The sequence below is a fragment of the Telmatherina bonti genome (genome assembly GCF_933228915.1).
Source record: "Telmatherina bonti genome assembly, chromosome: 13".
Taxonomy (NCBI): Eukaryota; Metazoa; Chordata; class Actinopteri; order Atheriniformes; family Telmatherinidae; genus Telmatherina; species Telmatherina bonti.
Genome location: NC_136611.1, coordinates 19,095,365 through 19,119,059, shown reverse-complemented (window position 1 = coordinate 19,119,059; position 23,695 = coordinate 19,095,365). Strand labels below are relative to the sequence as shown.

The 23,695-nt window shown below is 37.9% G+C and overlaps 4 protein-coding genes across 6 annotated transcripts in view; 1 reads left to right on the top strand and 3 right to left on the bottom strand.

Annotated features, from left to right (window-relative positions):
• Positions 1 to 2,727, bottom strand: part of LOC306764696 (membrane-associated phosphatidylinositol transfer protein 2-like) — a 53,320-nt gene extending 50,593 nt beyond the window's left edge. For both annotated transcript variants that reach the window (XM_079251902.1, XM_079251901.1), the window contains exon 1: positions 2,209 to 2,727. The gene's annotated coding sequence lies outside the window, so the exon portion shown is untranslated. The remainder of the gene's footprint in view (positions 1 to 2,208) is intronic.
• A 5,662-nt stretch (positions 2,728 to 8,389) lies between these two features.
• Positions 8,390 to 14,716, top strand: kmt5ab (lysine methyltransferase 5Ab; the record flags this gene model as incomplete). Its single annotated transcript, XM_079251593.1, has 8 exons — positions 8,390 to 8,485; positions 8,649 to 8,752; positions 11,574 to 11,718; positions 11,998 to 12,208; positions 12,308 to 12,395; positions 12,488 to 12,547; positions 12,719 to 12,909; positions 14,506 to 14,716. The coding sequence occupies exons 1-8, from the start codon at positions 8,476 to 8,478 to the stop codon at positions 14,714 to 14,716; spliced, it is 1,020 nt and encodes a 339-aa protein (XP_079107719.1). The 5' UTR covers positions 8,390 to 8,475.
• An 839-nt stretch (positions 14,717 to 15,555) lies between these two features.
• rilpl2 (Rab interacting lysosomal protein-like 2) lies at positions 15,556 to 17,410 on the bottom strand (the record flags this gene model as incomplete). Its single annotated transcript, XM_079251803.1, has 4 exons — positions 15,556 to 15,577; positions 15,979 to 16,089; positions 16,879 to 17,030; positions 17,114 to 17,410. 4 exons carry the CDS (start codon positions 17,408 to 17,410, stop codon positions 15,556 to 15,558), a joined length of 582 nt encoding a protein of 193 aa, XP_079107929.1.
• Positions 17,411 to 18,351: 941 nt separating this feature from the next.
• Positions 18,352 to 23,399, bottom strand: LOC306764779 (RILP-like protein 1). Of its 2 annotated transcripts, none has more exons than XM_079252019.1 (8): positions 22,966 to 23,399; positions 22,236 to 22,386; positions 21,103 to 21,224; positions 20,737 to 21,000; positions 20,444 to 20,641; positions 19,400 to 19,563; positions 19,222 to 19,320; positions 18,352 to 18,975 (listed from the first exon to the last, which is right to left on the bottom strand). In XM_079252019.1, the coding sequence occupies exons 1-8, from the start codon at positions 23,239 to 23,241 to the stop codon at positions 18,882 to 18,884; spliced, it is 1,368 nt and encodes a 455-aa protein (XP_079108145.1). In that variant the 5' UTR covers positions 23,242 to 23,399; the 3' UTR covers positions 18,352 to 18,881. The 2 variants fall into 2 exon arrangements, with proteins under 2 accessions (XP_079108145.1, XP_079108146.1); XM_079252020.1 differs by having other exon boundaries at positions 21,103 to 21,221.
• Positions 23,400 to 23,695: the final 296 nt, after the last annotated feature.

The following is a 23,695-nucleotide window of genomic DNA, read 5'->3' as shown; positions in this document are numbered from 1 at the left end:
GTCTTTATGAATAACACTGAAGTTTTTCTCTTCCTCAGGGAGGATTTAAGTCCTTGTGTTATTAGAAAAAAAGAAAAAAATAATAATAATGCTTAATTGTCTTCCAGGATTGATTATGCAAATTATTTCTATTCAACTAGATTTGAAAATGTTTCATTGCTCATAAAATCTAGATGAATGATACAAAAGTATTTCCCTACAGCCTCCAAATCACCATGGAGGTGTTGAAATTTGCATAGGCAACACAGCCCTTCCCATGTTCTACACTGTATGTTCTGTTGGAGTGTCTGTTGGGGGAGGGAAGAAGGTCGATCTTTAAAAAACAAAGCTGGTTATGCATAGGCACATGAAATATGAACTGCCATGTTTGCAGCAGAGTGTATTTCAAAGGTCATAACAAAGCATGAATTTTGTGACACTTTGTACGATGGCCTTCGACTAAAGTACTCAACCATTAATCATCAGCATACCACTTTAATGACTCAAGAACAAGCAATATCAGCAAACTACGTTTATGATGCAGTTTCACTTTAAACTCACGTGACATACCAGAAGAAAAAAAAAAACACTTTCTTAGTTGTAAAATTCACTTTTAAAGATGGAAATAAAAAATGTGTGTAACTAAACCTGAAATCACAGCAAGTTGGAAAAGAATTGTAAAAACGAGAGCTGGCATGAATTACTACTAATTCAAATCAAGCAAAAAATTAATAACTCTTGGTCAAGTATTTCATTTTAAAATGGCAAAACCAATTAAATGTCAAAGCTAACAGCGCTGCTGATGGCAAGTATATTATACTAATTTCAAACATTCCTGCTTTCAGCAGGCAGGACTCAAGTTTTAACATGCCTCATAGAGCTCACACCTGGTATTGGCACAGAAACAGACATGTCTCAAACACACCGCTAATTCAAAGACTCGCTGAGATGTTGGACATAAAGCAGAGGGTCACAGTGGAGTGTAGGTGCAGCTGCTCCTACCTACATAGCATAAAAATCATGTGGACAACAGACGCCAAAGCCTCCGAGTCAGCACAGCCTCAATGACTCATCCAGACCCTGCTGAGTCAAGTGAAGTGATTCCTAATGCAGAAAAAGTCTCAAAGTCATATTAGTGCTAGGCCTTTGGCATACAAAAACAACCTTGTGGCATGTAGGTTTTTCATAAAGAGAAAAATGGGGGACTGCAAATTGTAAGACTCTGGCCCAGCCTTTTGAAGCTCATGAATCAGCAGAATTAAATCAAGTTTTTCACAGGTCAAGCATGCTGTAATTTGCAGAAGATTATTAAACCTTTGTGTCTGGAAAAGGTCTGAAAGAAAAGCATGCAACAGGAAAGGGGAAAAACTCACGAGGTCTGAACATTACAATTAGCTCAGTATCTTAAGATTAAATTATATCGTTAAGATCCCTGAGATCCCTGTTCTTTATACGGCCAGGGAGCAGACCCTGGAATGTAAAGAGCTAGACTATCAGGTCTAATCCAAGAAATATAACATATTTACAACATATCAACGTAAGGGAAACACAACTACAGAGAGAGATGACTACAAGGAAACACAACAGACCCAGTGGGACAAAAATAACCATTAAGAGATGAAAAATTGTCACATAAAGATCTGTGAGATTATAAGAAAACCATAAATGCTGGACTAATTTCCATAAAGAGAGATGGATGGCCACCCAGACACTGAACATTGCCACAAATTACCAAAATCCCAAAGTGGCATTAACTCCTGGTGAACAACTGCATAGTGCACAGTTTAAGAAAAATATATAATCTCTCCGCCCTGTTTGTTGTTATTTTGTATCTCTTTGGTGTGTTGGTCCTGGAGGGGGACCATTAACACATCCGCCCCCAGGGGTCGGTTGTTTCATAATCCATCGACGATCATGTGTATGAAAAAATCAAAAGTGCTCACAGTAAGGGCAGTCATGCTTTAACAATGACTGAGTGAAGCAACAGGGCAAAGAATGGCACGAGGGCAGGAAAATATGTTGCACTTCCTTACACTAAAGGTGGATACAGACGGTCTGCACACATCTGTTCGTGAGCTGTGTTGTGAAACTGGTAAAAATAAGATTTATCTAACGTGACGCTGCATCTCTGAAAGGGATGAACTAGAGTAAACCCACCGTCCGTTAGTTACCTAGCAACATGGCAGCACGGTAATAGCAAATTGATGGCTGGCAGTGTTCATCACATACCTGGACCTGATGCACCTCTGGCCTCACCGCACTCCAACACTTAGCGATCCAAAGTTCATCCGCCTTTCTCCGTGTTTTATAGGCTCAACTTGGTTCAGCGACGAAGGTTTCCTTCAACACAAGGCAGCTTCGGTTATGTGTCGAGGCGATGCCATGACTGACAGGAACACATCGAAAGTCTACGGTTGATTTCCTTTACGTCGCCGTTTGCTCGGCCCCTCGGCAGAGGAAGGGTGCGGGTAGGATGTGTAAAGATGACAACCAGGAAAACATCGTCAGCCCGGGAGTGTGTAACAAGATATCATCCGCCGTTTCTGCCCATGTTTACAAAATCTGACCACGTCATTGCGCCGGAGAGCAACACGCTGGTTTTCCTCAATCGACAGAAAAGGCCAAAGTAGCTCTGATAACGTTAAAATGTCCTTGAATATGCACTATCCTCGCATGAGCTGGCGGGTTGGCTCGTGCTGTGGTGATGGAAATGACAGGGCGGTGGGTTCAAACCAGTAGCAGCTCTGTCCGTCCACACAACCTGGAAAGGCGACGATCGGACAGATGAGCTCTCGCCATCGCAACTTATTGCTCCTCAAGTCTGTACTGCTGCAAGACTTCAGTCCTTAGAAGCACGACACAAAATACTGCTAAAAAGCGCGTGGACACTCAGACTTCCGGTACTTTTTAAAAAATAAAAGTCGATTTCTGATCGTCATCATTTTAACACGCTTGCTTTTTCTTTCTTAAATTGTGTTTTTGTTAATCCAAATATTTCCTGACCCAGTCTGTTACTCCATATGCATTATTGCTGTGAATAAATACTACAAACTGGCAGAGTTGTAAAGAGAAGAAGTAAAAGTAAAGTAGAAGTCCTGCCATATTTTAGGATCTACTTGTGCATTTATAATGTCTTTTCACAAACAGGCTCAACTACCTTGCAGTGGATCTGAGCTACTTAAATCCAATGCCAGTTTATCCAATGGGCATAATGGGCACGGCCCAGGGGGCCCACACCCTCTTGGGCCCCATGTGGGGATTATGTAAGGTTGGGGTGTCAAACTCCAGTCTTCAAGGGTCGGTATCCAGCGGGTTTTTGTTGTCTCCATGCTCAAACACACCTGATTCAAATCAAATGGATCTAACAGCTTCTTGTCAACCTGTTCATTCATTTTGTTCAGGTGTTTTGGAGCATGCAGATAACAAAAACCTGCAGGATACCGGCCCTCGAGGAGTGGAGTTTGACACCTATGACGTAAGGCATACACCAGCAGTTTGGACATGAAACAAAATGTACATAAAAGCCAGATAGTTAAACCACAGTGTAGTGTATTGCTATTGGTACCACTGGCTGAGAGATGTTAGAAATGTTGTTTCACAATTCACAATTTCCTCAATGTTATGGTGTGGAACGGGGCCCCTGGAACACTCTGGGCCTAGGGGCTTGTGCACTTTTAATCCGGCCCTGCCTAAATCCAGTTGGTTTAGTGATTGGTTGGAAGAGCTGCCGGAAAGGATTTCTACTTTGTGGCACTTGAATCAGAGATGTGTAAAGTAGTAGCAGAAAGTAGAAATCCTGTCCGGCCGATCTTTCCAACCAGCCACTAAACCAGGTGAATTTAATCAGCTCATCTCCACTGCAGGTAGATGAGCCTGTTAGTGAAAACACCTATTCTAAATGCATTGGTAGATCCCAAAATATGGCAGGACTTCTATTTTATGTTTACTTCTACTCTATACACCACCGTGGATTATACACCCCCTGCAAACATGAACGCTTATAATTTTTTATGAAGGATTGTTCACTTAACTTCCGTGTTTTTTGTTCTTTTTTGCTAGCTTTTACAACAAGTTGTCAAGCAACCTGTTTTGACAATTGAGCGCCCCCTGGTGGTAAATGTGGACATGGTCAAAAGCTAATGGAATAAGTTCATTACATATTTCGAGAGGGTCTTGGCCGCGGAACGCAGAACGGGTCAGATGTTGTGCCATAAAGTGATTGTCAACGCCGTGTCGTTAATTTTCTTCTGGTCTGCAGCTGTTCCTCGTGGCATAAAACCAACATATCACGCAAATACAAGAGACATATGTCCACATTAACAAAGAAAGTAGGTATTTGATACTCAGTAATGTTTTAACGAATTAATTACAAGTCCAGAAGAAGAGGTGTACTGTAATCAGAAACAATTGTCATTTAGGTTGATAATTCTCTTTCCCTTCACGTGTTGGACTTAAACTTATTCATTTTTAAAATGTAAAGTCCAGTTAGTATGATTTGTGTGTTGATTTAATAAACAAAATGTTTGCACTTATGTTAATGACTTTTTTTTTAATCAATAAAATGTAGAATCCACCTGAAAGTGTCATGGTTTCATCCTGCAATCCTATGTCCACATTACTTGCCAACTAATTCCTCACAGCTACAACCTCTTTTGGGTATAGTCCTCAGAATACTCATTTTTGCTTGCCAAAAACTTAAGACCCCTGTCTCACCAATTAAATGTTTAGTGTAGTTTAAATTGACATTTTTTCATTCAAGGAAAACATTTAAATGATTATAGCATCAAGTTAGTCTTTGAAGGGTTAAATCTGCCTTAAAATGACACATTAAAACTACTGATAGATAGATAGATAGATAGATACTTTTACTGGTACTGTACATATATACATCAAAATGAGAAGGACAACCAAGGTTATTCTAGATGTCACTGTCAATGAGAATGCTAAAGATAAAGTCCAAGTAATGACAGAAATATGACTCTTCCATCCACAGCATAACAGAAATGTCATCACAGATTATCAGAGAGAATGTCTTTTCCGTGTGACCTACATAGTTTCCTGATTTACTAATTATAGTTATTGTGAAGAGGAAGAACAGGAAGCATGACATCACAGTCTATTATACTTCACATGAAAAATCGAGTTCATTCAAAAAAGCAAAAATATTATACGGGCATCGTCAAACTAAGATTATGTGATGTTTGTGTGTCCTTTAGAAGTTGCAACAAACAAATTGCTTCAACATGTGTTTTATCCTTATGCAGTTGACAAACATCAATTTTTTGGGATAAAATCATACAAAATATGTCAAATGCATAAATGACCCAAATAGGCTCAGCTGAATCATCCCAGTAAGATGTCTAGATCATTTAAATATCTGTAGTGTTTTTCACCTATTTTTAGGGAAAGATTTTCAATTGTATACTTGAAGTGTGGCTTGGGTTATTTTACATTTGTGTGGTTTTTGTTGGGTTTATGAACCTTGAATTTCCATAAAACAAATATCAGCCATACACTGTATTAGAAAAAAAGTAATCTGTAAACTTAAAGATCCAGATGTAGGACTTTTTTTGCTCTTCTAACTTTTTGCACTCTACTTGGTGAATTAATATTTTCACACAAAACATATAATGAGCTACTAACATATAAAGAATAACAAGGAATGAAAGCCTCAACTGTTTATTCGGTTACAGGTGTTTGACATCATTTAGTTTTTAAAACTGAAGACAGAATAAGAACATTGAACTTATATGTATTACATGTATACAGATGGCATTAACTGGATGCCAGTACTGTAGTTATGGGTTACACAGTCCAAACAAATATGCATTTACAAACAGTAACATTCACTCGTTATTTACGCGGATAAAGTAAAAAAAAAAAAAAAAAAAAAAAAAAAAAAAAAAAAACTTTCATTATGAGACTAGAAACATGTATTCAGTTACTTTACTTTGTGTTTGTTTCACTGTACAACGCACGGTGGCAGTGTGGGAAAAAAACCCCATTGAATTCAGGCCCCGATGAAAAGCACGAGACTGCTGATTGGATGACGGTAGGAAGAAGCGAAGAAGAGAAGGCATAAATAAGTGCCCAGTGTGACTGGGAAGCAACTGCAGCATTGTATAGTGAATACAATTGACAAATTCTTTGATTTGTAATCTGAAATTGAACTTTTAGTAGACAGTAAATCAGATTTTAATGTAATGTTATTGCCTGTACCGGTCATCAGCTGTATGTTCAGCGTTTCCAGGTGCGTCTTATGGAGATCTAACCATCGTCTCTCCATGCTGCTCAGACCGACAACAACCGGAATGACATGTATTTTGGCAGCTGGGAAGAAGGACCTGGCAGATTTGCCTGTGCTGAATGAGGAGGAGCTCGAGGAGCAATTTGTAAGAGGATCTGGGCCTGGAGGACAAGCTACTAACAAAACCAGTAACTGTGTTGTGCTCAAGCACATTCCCTCCGGGATTGTTGTGAAGGTAGATTTTTGTTCTGTATCTGTAATTGTTGGTGGAAATTTTATCTTTTTTAACAATGATCCCGTAAAAGACTGATACAACTGGTAGGAGAAGATTTTGCCAATTTCCCTGGTGTTGGACGGAGTTTTCACCAAAGTAAAAACAAAATATTCAGACTGTAAAAATACTAGTCACAGACTGAAATATTAATTTTCTCTATGAACATGACTAGCTACTTGTAGTTTGAAAACTCCAGTTAAAGTACGAATAAGAGTGCATCCTGTAGAAAAAGGTTCCTACCATTCTTATACTATAACTGCATGCCTCTTCATTATCACAACATCTCCATTATTATCAAAGCATTACTTAAAATATGTAACAAATGGAGGCAAACCTTATATGTTAGGCTGTAAGCAATGTTAGTTTGCCTGAATGTCTTTTACTAATATTTTTTTTATGAACCAAAAGTATGATTTCCAGCTTATACATGTACTACCTTTCATGCCATTTCCTCTCCAGTGCCATCAGACCAGATCTGTGGATATAAATCGAAAGCGTGCCAGGGAAATCATGAGAGAGAAACTTGATATTGCATATAAAGGAGAACTCAGTGAACTACTGGTGAAGAAGAAAGAATCTGTGTTAAGGAAGCAACAAAAGCGGAAGAAGGTGAACGAGAATCTGGAGAAGAAAAGACTATTTAAAGAGGGTCTGGCTGCAGACTCCAAACCTGAAAATGACACTGTTTAAATTTTTTGTTTATTGTTGAATATTGACTGAAATATCCCGATAAACTTGTATTTATATGTGCAAAGACTAAATATCTGCATACATACATTGAAAAAGAGTACTGTTGACAGGATTAAATATCAAACAACCTCTTATCTGTGGTCACATTGATGCAAAATTGCAAAATGTTTCTGTTCATATAATACAAGTCAAATTTGAGTTAAATAATAAGAATAAAATGCTCATTCTAAGGGTTTATTTACAGTTCTTGAACATTTTACAAAACTTAGAAATACAGGTAAATGTATTCATAAAACATGTATAATGCTGTGTTTCAATAGCATTTTTTTTTTTTTAAATTTGTTCTAGTTAACTGTATATCATTGTTTTATTATTTTTGTGTGTCGTATGTTAGTTGTATTGCTGGTTCAACTGTTGGTGAAACAGAAAAATGAGTCAACATGATTTAAATTAATGCATTTATTAGGTTTAAATGGAGATGGGACTTTTAAATGGTCTTAACCCTTTTAAGGTCTTGGTCTACCATTTTGTAGAGATACATTTGCAGTGAGGCTGATGAATGCAAGTGCACAATTGTTCAATGTTTCAATACTAATTGATCAACATGCTGTTTTCAAACAGGGTGATTCGCCACAAAAACTCCAAAAGAAGAATGAACCATGAATTAACCATGACATGTTCTGATTCCAGTACAGCTTGTAAATAACTTTGATTATCCTGTTTACATAATGACATTATCAGACCAAGAATACACGTCAAGTTATTGAGATGGTGACATTTTCGTTGTGGTCCAACCATCACTGTTGTTCGTTTTTATTTAATTAAATTCTCTGAAATGGAGGAATTATTATTACATTAGTGTATTTAGATGATATGATATACTTAAATTATGTTTTCTGTAATATAAGGTTTTCAGCTAATTTGATTAGACTTCTTTATCTTTTACATTTAAAGACATCTTTTTAAAAACGCCAAATTGTTATTTCAAACTTTATTAAATTGCAAATGTTTATGAGATCAAAACAACACTGCACAAGCTGCTTACGACAGCTGTCATGGGGGCGGAGACAGCCTGAAAAGCAGCCAATGAAAAGGCTGCTTGTGCTCGCGCCTCGCCCGTCTGGAGGAAACAGCCAATACGAGGTGCAATATCGTTTTTAAATCCTCCACGCTCTTACCGACCTGAGTCCTCCTGTGGTGGTCAATCGACGGAAGAGGCTGTGGATACATAGGACAACATTTTTAAGACTTCACGGCGTTTTTGGATTTTATTCCTTAAACTGAGATGGCAAAAGGTTGACTTATGAGTTCTTGTTTTAATGTTTTGCGTCATATAAAAGCTACTGTTGCGTAGCCGGCAAACAGAGGACAAATTTAAACTACGTAAAGCCACCGGCTCTAGTACATTGTCGCATAAATGACACACTCATGCTTATACTTATTTCCATGTTTTTAAAGGGAAGAAAAATATAGTGAAAGCCGACAAAAAGCCAGAAGACACTGTTGAACATAAAGTTCCCCCACAGACGGAGACAAAGGAAAACAAGCCTGCAAGTAGCAAGGTATGCTTCGTTTTTGTTTATAAGTCTGTCTTTGCGAAGTAACAAATTAAGTGCAAACTAGAAATGTTTTGGTAATATTTTGTGTTGACATAGCCTAAATGAACATTACTCCTACAAGGACTTATGGCTCCGCTTATCCAACATAAACCTACTGTTTAACGACTACACTGCTGGATGCCTCGTTGTCGGCACGGGACCCGTTCATTCTTGAACTCATCAAGCTAAACCACTTCCCCCAAACTGTAAGACCAACTACTCAAGTCCCCTGTGTGTGTCAAACACGGAAGCTGCTCACCATGCATGGAGGGTTCCACTCCAACAGTGTCCAGCGACTATTCACTAAGCGCAAAGAAGGGGGCTGGGGACTAGTGTGCACCAAGGCCACTATCCAAGATGAAACATCCAAGCTCTACGAATACATCAGTAAGAGGGCACCAATGAATGAAGCACTTCGTGAATGTCTCAAACAATGGAGTCTGGAGGAACATGAGATGGAAGAACCATAATAGAAGGAAAAGCCCCTGCATGGGATGTAGCACTGGCAGATCACCAAAGTGGCCGATATAAACAAGTCCTATCAATGGCTGGACTGAAGGACAGCACAGAGGCACTAATAATGGCCGCACAGGAGCAGGCCCTGAGCACCAGAGCTATCGAGGTTCAGATCTGCCATACCAGGCAGGATCCCAGGTGCAGACTATGCAAAGGAGCCCCTGAAACAATCCAGCTCACAGCAGGGTACTGATACTGGCAGGCAAAGAATACATGGAGTGCCATAACCACGTAGCTGGCATAATATACAGGAACATCTGTGCAGAATATGGACTGGAGACTCCTAAGTCCCAGTGGTGGAGAATGAGAGGGCTGAGATCCTCTGGGACTTCCAGATCCAGACAGATAAAATGGTGGTGGCCAACCAACCGGACATAGTGATCATGGATAAGCAGCAGAGGAAAGTTGTAGTGATCGATGTATCCATCCACAATGACGGAAATATCAGGAAAACGGAGCATGAGTAATTGGAGAAGTACCAAGGCCTCAAGGAAGAACTGGAGATGGCCTGGAGGGTGAAAGCAACAGTCGTACTCATAGTGATCGGAGCACTGGGGCCTGTGTCCCCCACACTGGTGAAGTGGCTCCAACAGATGCCTGGTGAGACTTCAGACATCTCCGTCCAGAAAAATGCAGTCCTAAAAACTGCGTAGGACCCTCAAGCTCCCAGGACTCTGGGAGAGAACCCAAGCTTGAAAGAAGAAGGGTGAGGGAGGAGTTAGATAGATTGATTGATATATATATATATATATATATATATAATATAATATATGAGAGAGAGTGATGTGATTATTTAGTTATTTCTGTTCATCAAAACCAAAAACTCAGTTTTATGAGAATAATATCTAGTGATACTAATTACATTTACTTTAAATGGTACAAACCCCAATGTATTTTACTGTACTTTTACCTAATACCCCAAAGTCACATTTGCACAACTTGACAACTGAGATTGAATATATTTTGCTTTACTGTAGGCCTGCCCCAATGTCAGATTTTCAATACATGAATGGTGTAGAATTTGAGATCTTAAATACTCAAGTTAGTTGCAACATGAAGTCATGGAAACAATATCTTAGCACATTTAGGACTTTTTAAAAAAATACTAGAGATGACACATCCTATGTCAACATTAGTCTTGCCAGTATGCGGTTGTGACTCAAAATTTCCTTTAAACAAAGCTGTAGTTTGGTCTTACAGTGTGCTTAAGTCACTATGACTTCAGATCATTTCCCATGATGTCGTACATAAACAATTTTGATTCCATAACTATGAATAATACTTTATTAAGCAGCTAGATAATTAAAAAAAAAAAAGTATAGTAACTGGGTTCGTATCATTTAAAGTAACTTTCCTTTTTATGATCAGCTGTATTTCCCACAAAAACTCTCGCATCACTTTTTCCTCTGCATGAATATCTTTTTATAGACTGGGACACTTAGCAAAGATGTTTATTTTCCCACATTGTTTAAAAAATTTGTTTGCATAATTTCCTTTTAATATAACTCATGTGATGGATGCAACTTTTAAAAATGTGAAAATGTAGTTTGCTGATGGCAACTATTAGAACAGATATTTTACAGAGCTCTTCAGCCTCATACCACTGGATCTAATCTCATGGGTATCACGTCACATGTATGATCGATTTCTGGAACAATGTTTTGGACCTTGTCTTTTAATGCTTCTTAACCAAGTTGCATAACATTGTTTTAAATTTGATTCTGATATGATTGCACATTTGTAGTGTTGCTACAAATATAAAAAAAAAAGAATGCCAGTATTATTTCTTGGCATCAAGCAGATTTATTCTGTGAAGCCTTTAGTTTGTTTGCCAGCTTTGTGGAAGAATTTGCAGCTGATGCTTCATGCCTCAAAACAGCAAATGGTTGATGAAATGGTCCATTTTTACATCCAGCTAGTATAATGTATGTATCCTATTTATTTTTGTTGCAAAATCAGTGAAGAAAACATGTAAAATACTCTTTCAAGTGAAGTAAATGATTGAATTGGTTCTTTTTTTTTTTCAAAACAATCATTGGCCAAGTAAACAAGTAAAGCAGTGAGTCATTACAATCTGTTCATCATTTATGAACCAACTCAGTTTTGTTATTGAGAAGAGTGAAACAAGGAGTAGAACTGTTCTTCTATATCTGGACTTTTCCTGCACATGGCTATGCTGTCTTACAAAAATGGACACAGCATTTCCCAGCTCTCTTTAGGGGTTCTTCATTTTCTGTCTAATAACCAAAGCAAATAATATTTCTTGCAGAATCGTGTTGAAGTACAGTCAATTCTCAAGAGCCTGCGGAGTCCTAATAAACCTAGATCTCCTCTGAGCGACAGTTCAAGCATGCTGATCCAAGAGGGAAATGACTCTGATGCAACAAATCCTGACTTGTCAACACTGAAAAAAGGTGAGTTTTTGAATTTTGAAAAAAAAGGTTTAGTTGACTATTTGAAAAATCATTGATTAGTCATTTTTATAACATGAATTCTTGAATTATTTTGCTTTTGATCTTTGTGGGCAGCAGATCTGTGTATTCAACACAAACATTTCCAGCAGAAGGGTTGTACTGTTTACTGACCTATCTTATGACACAACTTAACTGCATTTCTGAGGGAGTCTCACTTTCTTGATTAAGGCAAAACGTTTAAGGCTGTTTGTTTTATTCTTTGTTTCCTCTTCATTTTAGACAGACCCAGTAAAATTGAATCTGAAAGCTGTGAGTCCAAAGAGCAGAAAACTGAAGCGGCTTCTCATAGTCATGGATCTAAAGTACAAGACAACAACCAACTCGAGCGTCAAGAGACAAAAACACACCCGGATGTCAAGCCTGCAAAAAGCAGCAATGTTCCAACATGCAGTCCTCGGAATACCACTGGTCACAAGCACAGAGTGAAAAAGTGAGCCAACAAGGCCAACGTCTCAACAACACACGGTAACAAGTAGATCAGAATAAACGAATGCAGTCTTTTTTTTTTTTTGTTTTTGTCTCTTTTCAGGACAGAGAACAAAGCTACCCAAAACAAAAAGGTTACAGACTATTTCCCCATCAGACGGAGTAACAGGAAAACCAAGACAGAGCTAAAGGTTTGTATGAAAAGATGCCTGTGAATGCGGAATAATGTAGTTGTAAAACTGTCATTTCTGTGCTCATATTTTTGCTGCTTCTCATTCACCAGGGTGAAGAACACAGACACATTGATGAATTGATAAATAATGGCACTGAAGAAGGAATGCAGGTAAGAATTAATAGTTTGTTAGTTTAGAATCTGCAGCATACAGTAGTTATGACATCCTGTCAGTGATAAGGACTAGAAATTTGTTTGTGACAAATCAGGTATTTATACAGCTGATAAGTGACTAACATCTTTGCTTAATCAGTTAAACTTCACACTTTTGACTGTCAACAGGTCCAACACATAGAAGGGAAAGGAAGAGGAGTATTTGCTGTCAAGAGTTTCAAAAAGGGGGATTATGTTGTCGAGTACCATGGCGACTTACTGGACCTTACCCAAGCTAAAATGCGAGAAGACCAGTATGCTCAGGATCCTCAAACGGGCTGTTACATGTACTATTTCCAGTATCAAACTAAAACCTATTGGTAAGTCCAAATGTCACCAGCATAAATGTGTGAACTCTAAATCTATGCCTGTGCTGTCTCCTACACTCAAACTCAAAAAAGTATTATGTGAGGACCACATTTACAGGTTTTAGTAGTTTTTAAACTTATCACATGCAATGCAATGCGAAGTAGATCTAGTAATCAGGTTTTTGTGCTGTTGCCTGATTGTGGTTTGAGAGCTAACCTCTGTACATTTTTTTAAGTTAGAGATTAGTTGTATTTGATTGTTATATCCAGTACATCTGGCTCCTGGTTTAATTTTTTATGACTTTATTTAATTTGTCAACTTTCTGATAATCAAATGACGCCCTCCCCTCTCCATCACACAGACTCATACACACAGTCTTAGTATGGATATAACACATGGTAAAATTACATGTCAGTTGTGTATGAAACAATTTTGTTTTTGTGACAGAAAAATATCTAAGTAGTTTTGGAAAATCTTTTGTTTTGGGCACATCCTTTGTATAATATTTCATAGTTAGAACTAGTGCCGTTACCAGCCAGTGTTTTAGCTGAGGCTTCAGCTCCAGATGTTTAGAGTCTAACCTTGGTAGCCAAAACCAACATAAATCACTGCACACAGGTGTTGTTAAACTTAAGTGCTACCCGCTCCTGCAGTCGCTCCACTACGTTGTTTCTCATCTGCCAAGCTCACACACATGCTTTCTCACTCACATTCACAACCAGAGCAACACTACTACTCAGGGATAGCTGAGCAGTGGGAAGGAAGCAATGCTGGAGTGGATAATTGTGAGGCTCGGGAAGATTCCCGGTGGGCTGCATAACTATTGGCCAGTTGAGAAGAAAAAAAAGCCAATTGGATAGCATTCGGAAGAATGCGCCAAGGGTTTTATCCCAGTAGTTAACTGAGAAGACCAATTAGTGGTGATGTGCAGATCAATACTGAAATATCTATTCCTCCTAGACCAACAGTTATATAACATAATTGAAATTTCAGGATAGGTAGGAACTGCTTTTTCTCCTACTTGAGCAGCCCAGTTCCCTCACTGCTCTGTGATGAGTCTGCAGTGATGTTTGGAGATATTTCAGCTCCAAAAATAGCAAAGGTGCTTAGTTTGATGTGTTTGTGAAAACCACAGGCGTCTTAAAATGTCTGAGTATGAATCATAATGCCGAAGCAGAGATGATGAAGTTATGATAAAGAGAGGAGGACAAGTGCTGCAGGACGGAGACAGACATTACTACGAGTCCTTTAGCGTTGCAAGAAGGTACAGTCCAGTCCAGAAGGAAAAATGTGGAGCAGGTGTGGTCACTGAATTTTGGGGAAGTGATTTATGTCTATCTGCTGTTTGTTCAAGTTTTCAGTCTGATGTTTAAACAACAAATCTAAAATAAAAAACTCAGAAAGGTGTAGATAACTTAAGAATAAATATCTTTGATGAGAGGGGGATTACAGATAGAGAAGAAGAAAAGAGTAGATGGAGGACAGGAGAGAGTGATTTCTCTGAAACAAGATATATTTCAGGCTTTATTTTGTTTATCTGTGATGGCTTGGGTCGGACACTAGTATGAGTAAATCCTTAATCTTGTGTTTTCTGAAATGTACTGCAGTGTTGATGCCACAAAGGAAACTGGCCGTCTTGGAAGACTCATCAACCACAGTAAAACTGGAAATTGCCAGACAAGGCTCCATGCCATTGATGGAATCCCTCATCTGATCTTGGTGGCTTCTAAGGATATCCAATCGGAGGAGGAGCTGCTTTATGACTATGGTGATCGGAGCAAGGCCTCAATCTCTGCACACCCTTGGCTCAAATACTGAAAGCTCAAACATGAGCGTTCTTCTTTCTCATAAATTGATGTTTTCTGAAAGGGATGTCCTTATCTAAAAGATGCAAGACATTAACATTCTTCCCTATCATTTAAAAAAAAAAAAAAAAAAAAATTTAAAATTTTTTTTTTTTTAAACAAATTAATTTTTATTATGCTTTTATATTTTTTCCCAAAAATTAAATACAGCAGACTGGTGGTTTGAAGAGTATTTTTCCCATAAATAGTGTCATTGTCCTATTCTGTCTATTGTAAATTGAATAAAGTTCAATTCTGTCTGTAGTATGAACAGTGCTGAACAGATGTTTAAGTAACATCACTTCAACCACTGATATGACTTGTTGCCTTCAGGCAGGACGACACTGGCTAGCATCGGTTTCCTGTGATACTTACACTGACATGAGATCAGAAACTGAAACACTCAAAATCACATTGGCTTAAAACATATTTAAGCCCTTTTAAAAAGCACAATTTTTTTTATTCTTAGTCTTCCTTTCTTTGGTCTAATTAATGGAAACACATTTTATGTGAGTAGGCAAAGGTGAAGGCTTAATTTAATTTATACAAAAAGTATTTTAAACTATTTTGAGTGAATGTATTTGACAAGACTGATATAATACTTTCCAGTTTCTCTGTTATAAATTCTTTTAATACTATTTATAGTTCAGCTATAGCAGCTCTGTACTACTAAACATCATCTTAGGTTAAAATTACCAGTAAAAAATGTGTTTGTTAGACTGACAAACAAAAGTTTAGAAAAAGTCATTACAAAAGTGGTAAAAGTGTGCCCATTCTCCTTCTACAAGTTTGGTGCATGAGAAAGGGTTTTTCTCATTTTCTCCTGAATGAAAACCTAGAAACAGAAAAAGTCCAGAGTTAGAATGAACTGGTTGTTCCTGGGAATAGTGGCTGAACACACTAAAAACTGAGTCAGAACAGACTGTAACTACTGTGGGCAGCAGTTTGGAAGACAGGCAGTTTTCAGTCCACCCCTCTCACTGCTCACACAAACATCCTCGGCATTAGCATGACTTCATTCAGTCACAAGTACATCATTAGCGGACAGGAGAGGGTCTGTGAGAACAATCTGCTAGCTTACTACAAAATCATGTGGCTTCTGATGGACCAAAACACAATACAAATAAGTTTTTTTTAAAGTACTTCAATTATATTTGAGATATTCAAAACGGTATATAGGTGAAATAAAACATTTCTTTGTGTATACATAATCTAGCAATGGAACTTATTACTCACAATTTCCCTATGGTTGTCTTCTCATTTATTGTGGCTGAACTGTGCTCTGTGGCTGCAGGTGTGTCCAGATCCACTTCCACCATGGCTGGTTCAGCTCGAGGAAGAATTCCACTGTCGGGGGAAAGATAGATTCTCATCACCAAATATTCTATATAACACGATCAAATGATAAAAGTTACACAAGTTTTACCAATTAATACAGATGCAGATAGTGTCACTTACATGAATGGTGCTTAGAAGGTCCAGCAACAATTTTGTTAACAATGTGAAGCTGCTCATAAATTTATAATAATACCTGTGCAGGTTAAATTGAATGGTCTGATATCTAATCAACTTGTAAAGTGTGAAACTAGCAATATTACTACTGATGATTTTCATAGTGTCAGTGTTGCCAATACTAAGATGGTTGATTGCAGGACTGCATGTGACAATAGCAAAACAACAATGGCAAGACATGTCTATGATTCTGTGGGCCACAACTTATGTGATTCAGTAAGTGCTGTATAGCACTAAACAGGTGTTTGTTAACATCAGTATTGTCCCTCCTCAATGTTCTCTTACTCTAATGGGTTTTATTTGTAATTCTAAAAAAGTACACAGAACAGATCAACAGTTTAAGAATTTTTTTTTTAAATTTACTTTTAGTTGGACCCAATCAATGTAATTTGCTATACAACAGCCCTGCCATTCATCAATTCTTTGAATTTTCTGGTTTGTTCACAAAGCTGTTTTCATAACTGCCGTAATAGCTGCTTTTGATGAGCTGGGATTACACCACAGTAAACTGGGTTAGGGTTAATGCTTCTAGTGTAAATAATAAGTCACGATGTACATTCTAATGCAGTACTAGAAAAGACATGTGACGGATGTCTTTTTGTTTGTTGTTCTAAATCTATTTACCTCTTGTATAGTTGTAGCTCCTCTTGAGCCACCATGAGCTGAGCCTTCAGCTGGTTCCTCTCTTGCAGGACCTCCTTCAACTCCTGCATGGTGAAGCGCGGTCTGTTGGGGTCTGTCAGGTCCACCACCAGCTGGTTTGGTCCCGTTGTTTGCTGTGATGGTAGACAGTAAATAATATTCATGCAATCAACTCCCTTTAAACAGAGCATCAACGACAGATGGTCATAAAACTTACCATGCCCTGTCCAGAAGAGGACCCCTCCTTGATGATTCTGTCCAGTTCACTCTTCAAGTTGTTCCGCTCCATTTTCAGCTCCTCCAGAGACAAGTTGTATTTGTTGACCAAAGTTTCAAACATTTCCAGGACTCGGACTATCCTGAACTGCAAATCCGACACTTCTTCACCAGTGCTACTTATTTTTAACAAATCCCGTCCGATTACATATGAGATGTCATACACATCTTCGACGGTGAGCTCAAACGCGTCCTTCTCGAAAGCCAAAGCAGGCGACGACTCTTCACCAAACTCCATGACTGAATGGTTTGGCTCTTTAAAATGAACAAAAAAAAGTAGTTAGGTTTTGTCGAACAGTGAACACTTACTGTTCTCGAAACACAACTCTTTTTCCTTTAGAGTCTGGATTAGTAATTTTACTAAACGAAGGTAATCAACTTCCAGTAGAAGAGCAGCACTTCCCCCATCACTCACCCACCAATAGAGTGCCTTGTTTGACAGCAGAGGAGGGCAAAGTATCCTAGCGACAGGTGAGAACAAAGATCGTCTATGTGTCAAGAGCATTCCCTCCACACCTCGACGACCGCGAGCCCACATTCTCGGCTTTATAGAGGAAAACCAAGCGATATGAAGAGTTTCAGTGTAGCTCTTCTCTCTTTTAGATTATCTCTGTTCCTCTTTGTCCAGTCGTTGTACTCCTGACAGAATCAGGTGAGAAAAACGCGTGATTTAATGTTTATGGAATCCACGCTCTCTGTCGTTTATGATTCAGTACAGTTTATTAGTACAATATAAAAGCCCAAGACGGCCATATGTTTTAGTGAATCACGGGAACAACACTGGCTTAGAAATACATTAAAACATCAATTTCATTAAATTGCAACTCAGAAATATAGAAATAAAGGTAGAATTAAATTGGTACTAAATATAATAAAAAAAATAAACATGTAGATAAACAAATGAAGAAATCAATAACAAAATACATAAATTAAAATGTGAAATATATTCTTAAATATTTAAGTATATATTTCTTTACATGTATACTTATTCATTAATGACGATTACATTTTTTTCCTCATGATAGAAAGGCCTGGTTTACACTAAAATCATATCTTCACACTCATAAACAATCAGTCGGATAACATATTAATTAATATAATTAGTAACTATTATCTTGCACAGTTGTATTATTCAGTATTACCATGTTTATGCTTAATGATCAGAAAACACCAAAAATCAAAGATTGAAAATAAAACTTTATTTCTTTATTCTGAACCAATATTATTTTACACATTCTCTGTGACATACAGTATATTTTGGTATGTTTGTTTTTAGAAAACAATCCCATACAGACTCGCTTTGAAAACAAATTACCTAATGTCCAATATATGGGTCTCAAACCAGGAGGACACATTCTTTAAACAATCTTCATTGTGGCATTATTAAGAAACTGATAATGAGCTTAGAAGTGCATGATGGCATGCTATTTTCTCAGAAATACCCAGATGTGTACAATTGGCAGATTTGCTTTAATTTAAATCCCTAAACAAGCTAACACAACTAAGGCAAAACATTATAAAAGTTAGTTATCAGCAACAACATTGTTAATTTCCCGGTTTCAAGTGCATAAAAAAGGAAAAGAGTAGTTTATAATATCTGAGTAATGCTGCCATTATACCAGTTTTTGTACATTTGTATATTGGCAAGCTGTTTGATGTTGTTGATGTTTTTTTTTTTTTTTAAATTTCTAAAGAATTTCATTACATACTCATATAAAGGAAACAAGTCTTCTGATTGGCATCAATGTGGGATCATCTGTGATCAAACCAGCAGCTACCATTGGCATTATGGCTGTGAAAATCCTGGCAAGAGGAAAGTAGACAAAAGGGAAGGGTTTCACAAAGAGATAGATATACAGGACAGGAATTTAGAGTTCAAGTGAAAACATAACACAGGCTGAAGGAATTCTGATCAGTATTGTATGATTTGTGAACAAAGTAGCCTATTCATATACGTTTGACTTATTTTTGTCAGTTCTATAAGTCAAAAGTAAAAGCAGGCTGTGAAGTGATGTTTAAACTTGGTGAAATGCCAAAGTCAATACTCACAATCGTCTTATTCCCGATTCCGGGTGATCAGTTGAAGGTGAGTGTGGTGGAAGAGACAAAGTAGAAACATCTGGACTAGTTTCATCCTCAAGTTCCTCACTTAAGCATAGGGACAAGGTTATCTTTAGCATGAAAGCCTTGCAAAAACAGTCACATCTCAAGTGTTACCAAATCATACCTTTTATAATATGCCAGCTCTTCCTGTAGCATGAACACTTGAGCTTTGAGTTCATTCCTCTCCTGCAAGACGTCCTGCAGCTCCTGCAGGGTAAATCGAGGTTTGTCTATTTCCTCATCCAGACTGTCTGTCTCTTCCCGTGGCTCCGTATCACTTGATCCTCTCTGCATCAAAACACACTGTCAGTCTTTGTCGTTGCATATTACAGTAAATAATAATTGAACAGCTAGCAAAGAATTAATGTAGCCGATCAAAGATAGGTAATAATAATATTAATTTGTTGTGATGTGGAAATTAAATGATCAACTCTCTGTCTGAAATTATTACAAGAATCTGTGGGTTTAAGTAACCAGTCAGAGCTGTTTTGATATTCAAGTCTCTGCCAACAGGGTTGTGGTTAGGGCTGTTACGATATGCTTTTGTCCCGATTCGATTTGATTCTGATTTTTTGGGTGCTGATTTGATTTAAATTGCGATTCTCAAAATTCTTTGATATTGTTGATTTTCGTTGATTAAAAACCCCCCAAAATTTATAAAACCTTTTTTTTTTTTTTTTTTACTAGTGATTTTTCTTGATTTAAGTTAGGAGAAAACAACAGAGTAGCCAGACCATCATTCTGCTACTATAATGCCCAAGGAGACAAGTAAAAAGATCAATAAAACCAATAAAAATGACAAAAATCTAAAGTAGATTAATTTTATTTCATTGAAAAAAAAAATCGATTTTTTTAACAAAAAAATCGATTTTAAAATTGTGAAACAAAAAAATCCAGATTTTCGATTTTTTGATTCGATTTTCCCACCCCTAGTTGTGGTGGTAATGACAAAAATGTGCAATGAGAGATGACAGTTGTACAATAAAAGAGAAGATGACTGAAAGTTGACGTAAACAAGGCATTACAACATGAATTGAGTTGGTTCTTGTAGCCAGCACTAAATAACAAATTAACAATGTCCATTTAATGTAAATATTCTTAAAGATGGGTTTGACCATCACCACAGATTACTGTGTGCAGTATATAAGAGACTGAAAGCAGATGTTACCAGAAACTGTGCTGCTGTGTCTTTATCTTTATCAAAGTTTTCTTCATTCTTCGGTCCATTTGCAGATTTTGGCAGAACTGAAAGGCTCTTGTCACACTCAAAGAGCTTTGGCATAAAGCTGGGATCCTCTCCACACTCCATCCATACAGATTTTGGTTTGACGGAGTTAGAAAGTGTTGTTGATAGGGACTGGATTTTCTTTTTATACAAAACAGCTGATTAGAAAAACAGTAAGCAGTAGAACAACAAATGCATTTATGGTTTAAAGTTCAATAACCGGCTTTTTTCCTTACAGTTAGCGATGGTGCCATCCCAGAAAGTGAAAGAGGGAACTCCTCTCTTTCAGCAAGTTCTCTCTGTAGTTCTCTCTCCTGGAGCTCCTTTCTCAGCACCGCAACTTCAAGCTGAAGAGCTCCAAGCTCCTGCTGCCGTGCTTGGGCAACTGCCTCCAGCTCAGCCCTCTGCTGAATCACTGCTTTGCCCTGAGCTTCCATCACTCCTACCTTGTGAAGAAGGTCCTGGTTGATCCTTATCAGCCGATGCTGCTGCAACTGGAGCTGTGGTTGAGGGAATGTGTTTTAAGACTTCAACATTTCTGGTGAAAGGCAGAGACTACATATTTTCTCAGTGAATGTGATGTAAACAAATGAAATCCTCACCGCTTCTACATCATCATTTCTTAGCAACAACTCATGGTCTTTAGCCCGGATTTCATCCCTTTGTTTATCTGTCAAGTCCTTCAGCCTCTTCATCACTTGGTTTTCTTTCTCTGACATTCCTGCTGTTATAAAATAACAAACAAAAGTTAACATTTGCATTGTGATAGAATGTGTAGAAACTACAAGCCCCACAGTTGGGGAAGTTTCTGGTTCTGTCCAACAGCAATCACTTTAATATATTAAATGACCAAATTCAGAACGCTCCATTAAAGATTAGTGTGGGATGATCAATCATCTATTTCTCAATAAATGTATCTGAAGGACTCCAGAAAGCAGACACTTTGCAATCCAACTACCAAACAGTAAAAATGAACAAGTATAGAAATGTTTTACAGTGACATTATCTCCAACAAATCCAGGCTTATTTGGGCTTCTTCACAACTTTAAAGCATTTGTTGCATCAAAACCAACTCACTGATCTGTAGAGCAACAATGTCATACAGTCCCCTTCATTTGCAAGCAGCACATGCTCATAAACTTTGTGTGTGCTGCAGCCCTGACAGTAAGTACAGCTGCAGTCACAGCGAGTTTCACACGAGCTATATTTTGGTCTACTTCAAAAATAGTCTCCTTCATGAACTCCTGGTGGCAAGTCTTCATGGCCTACTTTTAACCCAGCCAACATGCACAAATACAGTATATGTTTATGACCATTTGACTGTGTAGGTAAATATATGTGTAACATACAGCAAATGGCAAATGAACACAAAGCAAATCTGTATTCATTTATGTATTTTGAGTCATCCAGAAAAGATTCAATCTTACATGTATGGCAAGTGTTAGGGTTAGGTTTTTGCTAAGGTGGATGTAAGAGACCACAATTTTTTTTTTTTTTTTAATCAGAAAAATGATCAAGTTGAATTTTATGACACTTTCAGAACAGCTGAATGGCAAATGAATAATCAATCAATTGCTCATGCAGATCCAGTTTATTTTCGTTAAAACTGAACTGTCGTTTCTTATATAGATCATTTTTCAGTGGCATTGAGGTAACGAACAGTATTTCTTGTGTTTTGGTAGGTGACGTGATTGCTTTGTATGGCAGAGACAAATTGCTGCAGCAAACAACTCACCATCATGTTTTTGAACATCCTCTTCTGTGATTGAGGATTCTTTCAGAGAGAGGCTCAATATAAGCCTCTTGTTCTCTGCTTGTAGATGAGCGATTTGAGAAAGCAGGTCCTGGACTTCTCCTCTCCATACATCCTCAACTTGCTCCAACTCCTGATCATTTAAGAAACAGTCAATAACAAATTAATTGAAAAGAAAAAAAAAATCCAGCAGTGGACAATATTCCTTGAAAATACTTGGCATTTAACTGTAAAGTGTACTGAAGAATGACTGCCTCCAATCAATCTGATTGTATAGTGTTGTTATGCACTGTATTTCGCCTGCAGAAGTAAAATTGCCAAAAAATGAATTATTTAATAGCCATAAAATAGCCTATATCTATGGCATTTAGATCATTTGTTAAATTTAGGAGAATTGTTAAGTTTTTTTCTCTGGTTCAAACCATGCTAATGGAAATTTATTTACATTATTTGAAAACTACAATAAAGAGATTTCTTAGTCTTTTATTTAACTACTGACTGGCTAAAAATTAGCATGTAAATTATAAAGTTATCAACATGAAGCCAGTTTATTTAGGCCACCTGTTTCCAAAAAGATTTTACCAAGCCAGATTTATTGAGAGGCAAAGAAAAAACAACAAAAAAGCAGTAGGGCATATTCAAAAACACAAACAAATAGAGATGCACAAAGCCACATGCTGACAGTATCTTTCGGCTTGATGAAGACATGTACCTTTTGATGCTTCCTCTCCTGCTCATGTCGATCGCTTCGCTCCTGGCGCAGCCTATCCAGCTCTCTTTGCAGCTCCTCGGCCTCCTGTTTGGCTGCTCCCCGGCTCACCAATGCCTCCAGGAACTCGAGCACCCGCACCACGCGGGGTATCACCGCGACCAGACACTCACAGCCAAATTTGTCTATGACCCGCTCAAAGTCCTGTCCGATCACCGCGGCTATGTCGTACACATCCATGACGGTGAGGTCCGCCGCGGGTCTGTCGAGCGCTGACATAACGTAGGTGTCTTAATTCTGAGCTTTTTAAGCACACCTCCAACATTAAACATATCTCTCAAAGTTTGAAAACGCTAACATGTCCCGTGGAAAATTAAGCTTACATATGCAAACTGAAGCGTATCTGGACACGAGAACAACTTGTCTGAGTTTGTTGACAGTTTAAACGACTCTGTTGACTCTACCTCCGATGCTGCTTTCACGTCCATTGGAAACTTGTATATTTGAACTCAAATCACATTTTCCTATCGTCACTTTTATTGCAAGTTTGTTTTTAAAAATCACCGCTCGTTTTTCCATATTTAACAAAAGCTCCATAGTAGCGCACTCCTTGTGCTTTAGTGGACACCAAAATTAATTATAGAGCACTTTTCGCTGACTGGTGAAACGTTACTTAGTCATAGGCTACTACACAATAACTTCGCAAAGCTAATAACCAAACATTAACCAGTGA

Coding starts and splice junctions, on each gene's coding strand:
- LOC306764779 (XM_079252019.1), bottom strand. CDS start 23,241: ATGTCAGCGCTCGACAGACCCGCGGCGGACCTCACCGTCATGGATGTG. Junction 21,225..22,235: donor GGATGTTCAAAAACATGATG/GTGAGTTGTTTG, acceptor ATTTTATAACAG/CAGGAATGTCAGAGAAAGAA. Junction 20,642..20,736: donor GGATGGCACCATCGCTAACT/GTAAGGAAAAAA, acceptor TTGTATAAAAAG/AAAATCCAGTCCCTATCAAC.